This window comes from Culex pipiens, chromosome 1 (genome assembly GCF_016801865.2).
Source record: "Culex pipiens pallens isolate TS chromosome 1, TS_CPP_V2, whole genome shotgun sequence".
In the NCBI taxonomy this organism is placed as follows: Eukaryota; Metazoa; Arthropoda; class Insecta; order Diptera; family Culicidae; genus Culex; species Culex pipiens.
Window position 1 is genome coordinate 29,712,025 of NC_068937.1, and position 12,302 is coordinate 29,724,326.

The 12,302-nt window shown below is 37.8% G+C and overlaps 2 protein-coding genes across 6 annotated transcripts in view; one reads left to right on the forward strand and one right to left on the reverse strand.

The window, feature by feature from the left end:
* Nucleotides 1-2,551: 2,551 nt before the first annotated feature.
* LOC120426025 (26S proteasome non-ATPase regulatory subunit 10-like) lies at nucleotides 2,552-3,422 on the forward strand. The gene is made up of 2 exons (XM_039590704.2): nucleotides 2,552-2,737; nucleotides 2,792-3,422. The coding sequence occupies exons 1-2, from the start codon at nucleotides 2,636-2,638 to the stop codon at nucleotides 3,368-3,370; spliced, it is 681 nt and encodes a 226-aa protein (XP_039446638.1). The 5' UTR covers nucleotides 2,552-2,635; the 3' UTR covers nucleotides 3,371-3,422.
* Nucleotides 3,423-3,653: 231 nt separating this feature from the next.
* The window catches only part of LOC120426024 (leucine-rich repeat serine/threonine-protein kinase 1), a 46,653-nt gene continuing 38,004 nt past the window's right edge, over nucleotides 3,654-12,302 (reverse strand). For all 5 annotated transcript variants that reach the window (XM_039590701.2, XM_039590699.2, XM_039590698.2 and 2 more), the window contains 2 exons: nucleotides 8,593-9,895; nucleotides 3,654-4,039 (listed from right to left, as the gene is read on the reverse strand). In XM_039590701.2, coding sequence (XP_039446635.1) covers nucleotides 3,695-4,039; nucleotides 8,593-9,895 — 1,648 coding nt within the window. In that variant the 3' untranslated portion in view covers nucleotides 3,654-3,694. The remainder of the gene's footprint in view (nucleotides 4,040-8,592; nucleotides 9,896-12,302) is intronic.

The window sequence follows — 12,302 nt, forward strand, 5'->3', positions numbered from 1 at the left end:
GAACGAATTAAAAAAAATCCAATCTATTGAAAATTTTCGAAAAAAGCAGAAACTTTCCAACAAATTTTCAAGAAATGGGCGAAATATTCAATGTTTGGCCCTTTTTAAATATTAGTCCTGATTTAAAAAAAAATCAATTTTTTTTTACGAAAAGATCGGAAAATTTCACGAATGTTTCATGTTTGAACATTGAAAATCGGACCATTAGTTGCTGAGATATCGACATTACAAAATAATGGGTTGTTTTGGTGAGATTTAGAAAACTTCAATTTTCGTGTTTCTTTTTCTTAAAGCGGCTGTATCTCAGCAACCCGAGGTCCAATCTTCAATGTCTCTTAGACAATTTTATTGCAAATTTTCTGAACTTTAGAAATATTTCTGAAAAGAAATATTTTTAGAAATGGTCACTCATGGTCACTATTTTTAAAAATCGAAAAACTGCAAATATTTTGCTAAAATCAAACTTTTGGTGGCTATATCTTGAAAACGGAGCCCTTTATCAAAAAATCTGTTTAGTAGTTTTCGATTGCAAATTAAATTTTTCATTAAAAAATAACGTCAAATTTGTTTTAGCAGAAAACTTTGATTTCTTCCAAAAATCACTATTTTTTCAAAAATTTATAACTCGGCGGCAGATTTTTTGAACATGTTTCTCTATGGCTCAAAAGTTGCGGATTTTTGTCCCCTAAAAAATATCCAAAAATTTCGAAAATCAAAAATACGTATTTTGGGAAATTGAGTTTTAGTGAAATTTTTTTTTTCTTAATAGTCCTCCACAATACCTATAACTTTGCCCAAGACACCAAATTGATCAGAAAATTCACTCAAAAGTTACAGCTGTTTGAATTTTTACATACCATTTTTGTATGGACAGCAGTCAAAATTGTATGGAGACTTGTATGGGTGAACCAATGACACAAAATAGCTTATTTGGTCATAGGGAAGGCCCCCGCCAAGTTTGAGCCAAATAAAAAATACAAATAAAATCAATTTCCGGTTTTGGTAGAGAATTGCTCTTTATACATATTTGCAATAACAAAAAACAAAATTTCTTGGATTTATTTATCAAGCAATTTAAAAAAAATCAAAAGTAAGACTGTTTTTTCATTCCGAACTTACAACGATTGGATTTTATTTGATATGTTAGTTTTCAGAGGGAATTTTATTTGTTTTTTTTTTAATATTACAAAATTATTCAATAGAAGAGAATTATAATTTCCATACAAATATGCTTGGAATTCCCGACTTTTTGACAAAAAATTGCAAATTCCCGACTTTTTCCCGATTTAGGCGAATTCCCGACTTTCTCGATTTCCCGATTTAAGTGGCCACTGGCCACCCATTAGGCCGATGCAAATATTTAAAAAAGTTTTTGTCCTTCTGCCCTGGCCGAGGTCAAGGGGGGAGCAAAAAAATAAAAAAATATAAAAATTTAAATAACAAGCCATAGTCTTCACATTTAAATGACAAAAGTGTTTTAAAATGCATTTACACTAATTCAGTTGTTTTGCAATCATTAGTTTTCAAAAAATCTAAGATCTGACAAAAACAAAAATTGTATCGAAAAAAAATATTTTGCATCGAAAATTTTCAAAAAATCTTAAGATTTTTTAATAAACCCAAACATGCTAAAAATGTTTTTAAACGCAGGAGAATGTATTTTAATTTGATTTCAGCTGGTTGCACTTGAATTTTCATTGAAATTTTTTTTTTCGGGCCAATTTTGAAGGGGGGGGGGGGGGGGGGGTTAAAAAAAATTTTAAAAATATTTTTACCAGCCTTATTAACACCTAAACTCCCAAGCTCGAGAAAAAGGACGAATTTCCTTACACTCAAACCCCGATGGTTTGACACCAACTGTAGTTAAACGAACGGGGTCACTTTTTAGTTTGACAACCCTTTTACACGGTGTTCACACTACCAAACGTTTGTTTTGATAGTGTGCGTGAGCGCCGTGTAAAAAGTGACAGTTGGTCACTTTTTAGTTTGATTTTGACCAACCAACGGGATACAAACTAAATAAGTGTTAGGACGAAAAAGTGAGCAACCACCGGGGGTTGAGTGTAGTGCCCATGATTGTCAACATCTAAGAAAATGAAGTGCTGGGAAAATTATCCAAAACTTTCAGTACAGTTTGACCCCATTTGATGGTATTGTCGTCGGTATTGCATTTTCCGGCTGACCAAAATTATTTCCGGCGGACACGTGTTCTACTTACTTGTGCATCCTGCTCCCCAGTGGAGCAAAGGGTTGAAGGGTTTCCACTGCTGACGATTCTCTGCTTTTGCTTTCACTTGGCGCCAGCTCAGCGCCCCGTCAACAGCACTGATTTCTTGGTGGAGGCTTCTCCGTCATGAGCTTCTTGGTCTGCCCCAACCGCGTTATCCTTGGGGGTTCCAGTCCAGCGCATCTCGGCAGATCCATTTCCACTCCACACGCAACAAAATTGTCACACAACTTTCACGCGCCATTCGTTTCAAACTCACCACCGCACTGTTTTCTCACCACAGCAAACTGACAGCATTGTGTTTATATTTTGATTAACCTCAAAATTACGGTTTGACAGCCGACATCAACAAAACTGACGACTCATTCGCATTTCAAGCAGGGGTTCAATCCGGGCAATCTAGAAACGATGGACAAGGACATTCCGCTGTACGATTTGGCCACCCAGGACTACCACGTCCTGGAGGAAATGATCTCGAAGAACCCTTCTCTCATCACAAAGAAGGACTCGGTTGGTTTGTTTGAAATTTCCCAAAAGTTGTTTTCTAATGTTCCGTAATTTTAGAACGACCGCTTCCTGATCCACTGGGGCGCCCTCCGCGGCCGGGAACTCCTGGTGGAGGAACTGCTGAAGAAGGCGCCCGAACAGTTGGAAGCAACGGATGATACCAACGCCACTCCGCTGGTTCTGGCCACCCTGGGAGGTCACCTCGGCACGGTTCGTCTGCTGTTGGCGAAGGGGGCTTCGATTGACCACCGGAACTGGCAGGGCCACTCGTCGCTGCAGTACGCCTGCTCCAAGGGCCATACCGAGGTGGCCAAGTTTCTGGTGGAGCAAGGCGCCAACGTGAACGTCGTGGACGGACGGAACGATACGCCGTTGCACCGGGTGGCGTCGCAAGGGCGGCAAGAGATTTTGAAGTTTCTGCTGGAGCACGGAGCTCGGGCGGACGTGCAGAACGCCGAGGGGAATACGGCGTTGCATTTGGCCTGTGAGGACGAGCAGAACTCGTGTGCGTTGTTGCTGGTGGAGCATGGCGCCTCGGGGACGGTTCAGAACAAGGAGGAGAAAACGCCGCTGGATTTGGCCAAACCCGGGCTGAGGCGGAATTTGAAGACGAAGCTGGGCATTGGGGATGAGTGAGGGGGAATAAATTTGAAATTAGATACAAAAAAACGCATTTATTTTAGTACGATTTGAATCACTTTCTTTATTCGTCTCACAACAGGTTAATCTCACAATCGGAAACACGACTTAATAGTTTAGATTTAGTTTAGTTTTAGCGAAGGAAAATCGGCTATCCTCTTTGTTAAATTAGTTTAAAACTTGGTTTCATAATGGGAACATTTGTTATCATGCGCGCGCGAAATATGTTTATCAGCTAGCTCTCTCACTTATCCTATCAAAACTCACTATTAGCAAAAAATCACAGAAAAATAAAGGAATCTTCTCAACATCCTCTCCCTTTTAAACCGGCGTCCAATGTTCCGCGGTCCAAATCAGCGCGTGCATATTATTCGAACGATCCTTCAGCAGTGCCTCCTTGAGACGTTTGTCCTGGGACGATGCCGACGGGGTCGCCACCTGGCCGGTCGTGAAATCCGTGTACCGGTCAATCAGCGACCGGTAGCCGCGGCCCACGGTAACCACCATCGGAACGGGACCCCCATACAGCGGAACTATGCAGCGAACGTCCTCCTCGAAGGGACGGAAGATGGTGATGGGGCGCAGCGAGAGTTTCTCCACGATTATGATGCAACCCCACGTGGTTCCGACGTACAGTTCGCCGTTCAGGGCGGCCATCGTGGAAACCTGAAGGAAGAAGGTTTTAGTTATTAGAAGTTGCAGGGAATTAGGTTTATGTTGTACACATTTTTTATTTCCCAGATAAACCCATAAAACAAAATACTCAGCAGCTCTCCACAATTTCGCCAACAAAACAAAAAAAAAATATTTACCCTTTCCCATCAGTCTAAGCGGTGGTATCGGAATGCTGCTCGATAATACGGGGATTTTCTGGACATTTACTTAAACCAAGTACAACAAACAATAGAACAGTTTTTGTGAACAGTTCTGATTATGTTGATTTTTAGCAAAAGTTATTCCTATTACTTTTTCAAGCATTTTACAAAAACAATTCCAACGCCTATTCTCGTCTAACGAGAATGCCCTGCTGCCCACGCAAAATCTATTATCGGCATATTTTTTTTTATCTTTCAGCGCATTCTTGTGGCTGCCAGAGGAAGTCTCCTGCGATTAGTGGCTCACTCTTACACGCGCTGCTGGTTGCCCGATTACGAGTCCCTAGTCTGAATTTGAAATTATTTTTTTTCGTGCTGAGAATTTCTGTACCGGCATGGATCAGAATATTTTGCATTTGTTGCTTTTTGTTTTTCAAATTTCAGATTTTTTCTCCTTTATCTGACCACCATAAAATTTCCCTCTGGTGGATAAACCGGTTCCGGGATAATCCGGATTTTTAAACGTATTTGTTCCGAAACAGTATTTTTGGTCGAAAAATGTCAATAAAAAAGATGAAATCAATGTATTTTTTGAACAAATATTGTTGAAACTTGTTCAATAGAGACTCTTACAACATAAAATAGAAATTATATAAAAATAGTTGTTTATTAACTAATGTTTTGATAAGTTTTAAACTAAATTTTAACCAATTTTTATATAAACTTACTAAACAAAGTTATCAGAAGTTCAAAGTTGTTACAATCTGGCTATAGATACTTGTATTTGACACAGCAACAACATTTCATAAAAGAATTCACTTAAATCGATCCGATTTTGTACTTTTATTAGGGGTACGGACAACTATTTGACCTCTTTTGTTAACTTTTTTCAGTAAACTATTTTGGTATTTTTTTAGAATAAGTTATTTACAAATCCAATGATTGAATCTTAAAGAGGACATTCTGCCTTGTCGTTTGATGTTTAAAACTTGGTAAAAAAAAAACGAAACTATTGGCACTACGCCCCCCGGGGCATGGCCTTCCTCTAACGTGGGATTTCTGCTCCAGCGCCTCTGACGAGACAGGAGAAACCGGGACCGACGTTTTACTTCACCATCCGATAGAAGCTCAGTGGATAAGGCGGGAATCGAACCCGCGTCTCATAGCATCATCGGGATCGGCAGCCGAAGCCGCTACCCCTGCGCCACGAGACCCACAAACTTGGTACTTTAGCCGAATTTTATGCACTTTTTCATCACAAAAAAATTATGTACTTTTACATCACAAAAAGTTTCCGCCCGGGGGGGGGGGGGGGGGTGTACGGACAAATATTGACTCACTGTATTCATTGCTATTTGGCCGCGAAAAATGCTTTTTCAGGAGCTTACACACCAAATTCTGATGCTCGTTTTCAGTAAATTAGATAAGTGAAAATTTTCACTTCTCCTATTTTTACTTAAATTCAGCATTCGCCTTTTGAAATTAATGAAAATTAGTAGGGTTGGTAAATTTCCACGATTTCGTGAAACGTGAAATTTTACATTTTCCGCGAAATCCCGTGCAATTTAAGAATTTTACGAAATAAATGCATAAAAAACAAATTTATACGAGATATTTACTTTTTGAACTCTTCAGTTGAGCTCTAAGATTTGAAAGGAATAACATTTAAACAGAACTGTTGAAACATTTAATAAGAAATTAATGCTAAACATACCTTATTAAAGCTAAACAAAATTCGAATTCAAATTTCAAAAACATAGTTTAGCAAGTAAAATTGCAAGCATTTAGGCTAATTGTCACACCTACTCTTTTTAAAATTGTCCTGAAAAATAGGGCCCCCCTCTCCTCCCCCAATTGCTAAGTTTAGAATTTTTCATTAAAAAATTACTGCTATCGATTGTTGACATTGTTATTCGATTAAAGCGCTAATTTAAGTAAAAATTTACACTTTTAGGCTTTTCCAAATATACAGGGGTGACATTGGGTCTGGGGGTGAGATTGGGTCAAACAAATTTCAGCATTTTTGTATGACCCAATGTCACCCCTGATGACGGTACTCGTTGTACTTCAAGATTTTGTGTTGATGGTTGATATTTTCTATTTTATTTCACAGTAGGTACATAGCACAACTTAAAAAAAGTATAAAGCATAATGCTTCAATTGAAAAAAAAATGCCCGAAATTTGATTTTAAGTGATTATTTTATATTCAGGGACAAACAAAATATTTTTTCAAAATACCTTGAAATGTTTAGTGAATAATAGTGCTTTATAATATTATGAAATTCCCAGCCATCTTCTGAAATATTTTTTTTTCTTATGCCTGTGAAATTCCAACAAAATTTGATGATTTGTGCATTTGAAAACATGAAGTTTTCAGCTTGAAAAATCACTTAGTTTAAGCTTAGTACAATAAATTTTCTGGATGCTTATCATAAAAATTAAAAGTCTATTTTAATATTTTCACGCCCGTAAAATTTGGTGTTTTCGAATAGTGGTCCCCGTGAAAATTGCATTTTTTTTAACGTGAAAAATCACTTAGCTTAAACATCAGTAAACCGTATCAAATTTGCTGAAAATCAGTAACATTTCTGCCAGTCTATTTTTGTTTATGACGTTTGCTCTGCCAGCCTATTTGGTTAACGCCATTTATGTTTTTTCTCGAAGCGTGCCGTTTAATGTCGAGTTTCTTCCCCATCCGAACAAAATCGGTTCTCAGTTTCGCTGCGGTCGGAAGTTGACTCCGGTTCCTGTGTTGTGTCGGCAATTTGCATGGTCGTGCGTGTGATGCCCGTAGTATGAACGGAGAAGTTCTGCCAACAGGTCGGAACAGAAAACAAAAATTTCGCTCGGTGTGCTGCCCGTCGTAGCCTGTTCGGAGAAGATTTGCCGGAACTCCAGGAGTGTTCGCGTAGTGCATGGTCGTGGTTCGGCCAAGAAGTCGTTCTTTTGGTATGGTTTTATGTACGGTTCATTCCATATGAAGCGGAACAGCATTTGAAAGTTACCTTCTCCGATTCTGCTCAAATTTGACAGGGCAGAGTTGATACTGTCAAAACATGCAAGAATTCCGAATTTCATCCAAAACGGACAACATATTTGTACCTCCCCAAAAAATCGACTTCTATTCGATTTTCAAACGGCGATAGCTCGGGGACCACAAATCATAGAAGGTCGGTCATAGACTAAATGTTGAATGGAATCAGACGTAGAATCCATTTCTGTGATCAAAAATATTGGAATCTCAAAACACTTCAATTTATTTATTTTATTTGACCTCACCATCGTACTCCCCTGCAAGTTATTTACAGAAAGGAATATGTTTTGTTCCAGAGATATCGAGTTTTATAGATCTGAGAATTTGAGATTGCCTACATCAAAAGGGAATCACATGCTTGCTCTCTTCTTGTAGCCAGAATATTGCCGAAAGTAACCTTTGAATGACTTAGAGTGTTCGAAATTTCTCCCAAAACATTTCATTTCCCTATATAGGTCCCTAGTACGGATCGGTAAATGTCCTCCTCACTGAACATCTCTGAGGGCACCGGCCACTCCAGGTTGTGGCCAATAATGTCAAAATGACCATTTACTAGTTTCGTTGCATACCACTTCCCAAACACGGACGGGAACTTCAAGTGCCTAAGAGTAGGGAGAAACAAGGTAACGCGATATTTTCCATAATTTTTGGATTGACATTGCAAATTGACCTTAGGATAAAGTACTCTTTCAAAACCGACTCCAAATCAAATCAACGGAGTTGCCGTTCACAAAAAGTTACTTGAAAACGTCTTCAATTGCGACTTTCCGACTGAACTTACGTTCGCCGTGTTTCCGAAAATGGCGAATGCTTTTATTTCAGGATTCTCCAGCTTCTTCGGAAAAATATCCGATTGGAAGAATAGTGGTCAAAATCCGTGCAATTTACTATATCGTTTCCTCGTTTCTTCTGCGTATTCTGCGAACGCATCCACATTTATATCTGCTTTGCTGTTGATTAGCTTCAAAATCACAGCAAATCTCTCTAGGAGAACTTCCTTTCGGTGTTTACCGAGATAGAGTTTCCTTCTTTCTGGCGTGACTTCGTTAACGTGCCAACTCAAGTCGATAAGCTACCTTAAGCAGTGGTTCCATGGTTCGCATATACGCATTGAGGGGATGAAAGCCCAAACTCGAAGAGATTTTCGCCGAATAAGTAACTCTACAGCTAAGTTGACAAGTTGTATAGCTTGATCGCGAGCAAATGAAGCATGCTTAAGATTTGGATTCTGTCAAATCATTTGCTACCTTTCCATCCACCACAGTCAAACTAGGCTTGGCTGTTACTGTCATTTTTCCAACTGTTGTTGATTCCAGCTTACTGATTTCTATTTTTGTTTGAGAAATGCAAATTACCCACTGCTTCTTACCTGACACTTCCCGGGACTCAGGTGCTCATCGATCGCGATACTCTTCAAACTCTCCGAGCACGGCACCAACTTCGAACAGTCCAGCCTATTCTCGATCTGCTTCCCACTGGACCTCCACTGGTACAAAATGCACCCGGGCGCCACGTACGAGTACACAAAATCATCGGAAGCCTCCAGCAACGCCACCGTCAACCCCCGCGTCGGAATCGGCGTCTGGAAGTGCGTCAAATGGTGCTGACCGGACACGTGCGAGTTCTTCAGCGAGAACACGTTCATCGCTCCGTCCGTTTCGCCACACCACAGCTCGCACTCCGTCTCGTTCCGCCACAGGGGGCACACGCTGAACAGCTGCTCGCCGGAACCCAGCTCGGACAGGACGAAGCTCCCTTCGGCGGAGACCGACGTGCTCGGCGTGAGCGTTGAGTCCAGCAGGAAGAGTCGTCCGTTTTCGAGACCTGCGGCCACTCGCGAGAATCGCTTCAGGTAGACTAGAGCTACGACCGGACAGGGCTGGGCCGGTTCCAGGGCGTACGAGAACTGGTGACTGCAGTCGGACGCGTTGAACGCGTAGATGTTTCCCTCGGCGTCTCCAATCCACACGTTCTTCTCCACAATACAAGCCGTCGTAAGTTTGATCTGCTTGACCGAGTGCGGCGTCGTCGGCTGCGAGTGGTAACCACTTCCGCTGGCGGTCTTAACCGGCGTCCCAATCGCCGGACACAGAATCCGGTGGTACTGCTGCCAGCCCTTGTTCGACCCGAGCAGAATGTCAACGCGCGAGTTCGAGCACGGGAACCACAGCTCGTACCCGGAAATCACCGTCTCGTCCTCCCCGCTTGCAATCTGGCACGAAATTCCGTCCATCGCGTTCCCGATGTGGTTCAGCGAGATCACGTCAATCAGGTGGGTAAACTCCGGCGCGCTCGCAATCGACACAATCTGACTAGCCGAAGGGCGAACCTTGGGCTGTTGATCCCAGCACAGCACCATCAAATCCAAACAGTACGACGGAAACTGCGTCTCGCGTTGCGTCAGCACCGGACGGCCCCCCTCCAGGATGCACTCCTTAACGGCTTCGTGACCCTCGAACGGTTGCCGCAACGCAATCAACTCGTACAGGAACATCCCGAACGAGAAGCAGTCCACCTTCTCGGTGTACTCTTCCTCGCCGTTGTGGCGCATTATCTCCGGCGCCATGAAGCCCTCGGTGCCACCGAAGCCCTTGGAACCGGACGGCAGCGTGATGCGGCTGATGCCGTAGTCGGCGACCTTAATGTGGACCGAGTTGGCGGGGTGGTCGTCACTGGAATGAGAAGATTTGAGGAAATGTTATTTTAAAATACTAATTCATAAAATTATTCAAATTCTAAAAAAAAATAAAATTCTTAAAATTCTTAAAATTCTTAAAATTCTTAAAATTCTTAAAATTCTTAAAATTCTTTAAATTCTTTAAATTTTTAAAATTCTTAAAATTCTTAAAATTCTTAAAAATTTTAAAATTCTTAAAATTCTTAAAATTCTTAAAATTCTTAAAGTTCTAAAAACTCTTTAAATTTAAAATTCTAAACTTCTAGAATTTTTTCATAATTCTTGAAATTTTCAAAAGATTTCCGAAATTCCTAAAGTTTTCGAAATCTTCAAAATTCTCAAAATTTGAAAATTTTTAGAAATTTTCAAAATGTCAAATTTTTTTGAAAAAATCCATATTTTCAAAATTCTCAAATTGAGAACATTAAAAAATTCGAAAATATCAAAAATTAAAAAAATAACATTTTAAAAATTTCGAATATTTTTCGAATTTCCTTAATCTTTAAAATCAAAAAATTCTCGAAATTTTCGAAATTCTTGAAATTCGAGAGAATCCTGTTTTTTTTAATTCGCAAAATTCTAAAAATTCTGGACATTCTTGAAATTATTAAGATCCCAAAATTCCTAAAATTCAAAACTTCTAGATTTTTTTTTTAAATTTTCGAAATTCTCGAAATTTTTAAAACTTTTCTCAACATTTCCGACATTTTTTTAATTTTCGAGATTCCCAAAATTCCAGAAATTCTCAAAATTCTACAAGTTCTAGAAAATCTCGAGAATTCAAAAATTCTTAAAATTCACAAAATCCTCTAAATTCTCGAAATTCCTAAAATTCCCGAAATTATCATAATTATCAAAATTCTTGGAAAACTCAAAATTCTCAAAAAAAAAATTCAAGTTCACAAAGTTGATGTAATTTTTGAAATTCCCTAAATTTATGAAATTCTCGATTTTTTTGTATTTTTCTAAATTCCCGAAATGTTCAAAATTCAAGAAAATCATAAAATGATGATTTTTTTTTTAATGTTTTAAATTATCAAAATTCGCGAAAGTCTTTTAATCCTATAAATTCTACAAATTCTAGAAATTATAGAAATTTTCGAAGTTTTCAAAATACCCTAAATTCACAAAATTCTCGACATTCTTAAAAATTTTAATTGTCAAGATTCTTAAAATTTTCGAAATTTTCGATTTTTTTGTAATTTTTTAAATGTCTGAAATTCTTAAAATTCTCGAAATTATAGAAATTTGCAAAATGTTCAAAATTTTTGAAATGTCAAAAAAATTCAAAATGATCAGAATTTGTGATAATTATACAAATTTTGATCACTTTGAATTTTTTTTTATATTTTGAAATTCCCAAAACTCTTAAATTGTCAAAATTCTCGACATTCTTAAAATTCTCGAAATTCTAAAAATTTCCCGAAATTATCATAATTCTCAATATTCTTGAAAAACTCAAAATTCTAAAAAAAATCAATTGATGTAATTTTTGAAATTCCCTAAATTTATGAAATTGTATTTTTGTATTTTTCTAAATTTCCGAAATTCTCAAAATTCTGGAAATTCATAAAATTTTCAAAGTTTTCAAAATGATCATTTTTTTTAATGTTTTAAATTATCCAAATTCTCGAAATTCTTTAAATCCTATAAATACAAAAAAAATCTATTTATTTTAGAAATTTTCGAAGTTCTCAAAATACCCTAAATTCGCAAAATTCTCGACATTCTTAAAATTCTCGAGAATCCAAAAATTCTCTAAATTCTCATAATTCTCGAAATTCTCAAAATTTTCGACATTCTTAAAATTCCAGAAATTCTCAAAATGTTCGAAAATCTAGAAATTCTAAAAATTCACGACATGCTTGAAATTCACAAGACTCCCAAAATTCCTACAATTCTCGAAATTTTAAAAATCCTAAAAATTCTAAAAAATTTTAAAACTTTAAATATTTTTTAATCCGTGATACTCTTGAAATTCTCAAAATTAGCAAAATTGTAAAAATTCCCAAAATTTTTATTTTTTTTTAATTGTTTAACTAAAATTTTCGATTTTTTGTAATTTTTTAAATTTCTGAAATTCTTAAAATTCTAGAAATTAGAGAAAATTTGCAAAATCGACGGTAACATTTCAAAAGGCATCATGTACATTTTGACACTTTCTGGGTTATTGCATATTCTAAAAGTACTCCTAATAAGCTACCTCTCCACAAAAAATGAGCAAAAGATACTTCAGTAAAGTCTGTTTAATCATGATTTTAAATAAAGTAACATAAACAAAATCTCTGGCATCAGCAGTCCCTGTTTATATAGCCCTGTCAACCTGTCAAACAAAAGACTACATAAACCTCGTGACGAAAAAAAAAGCAACATGAACAAAGCGCCATGTACATTCGGCGAAG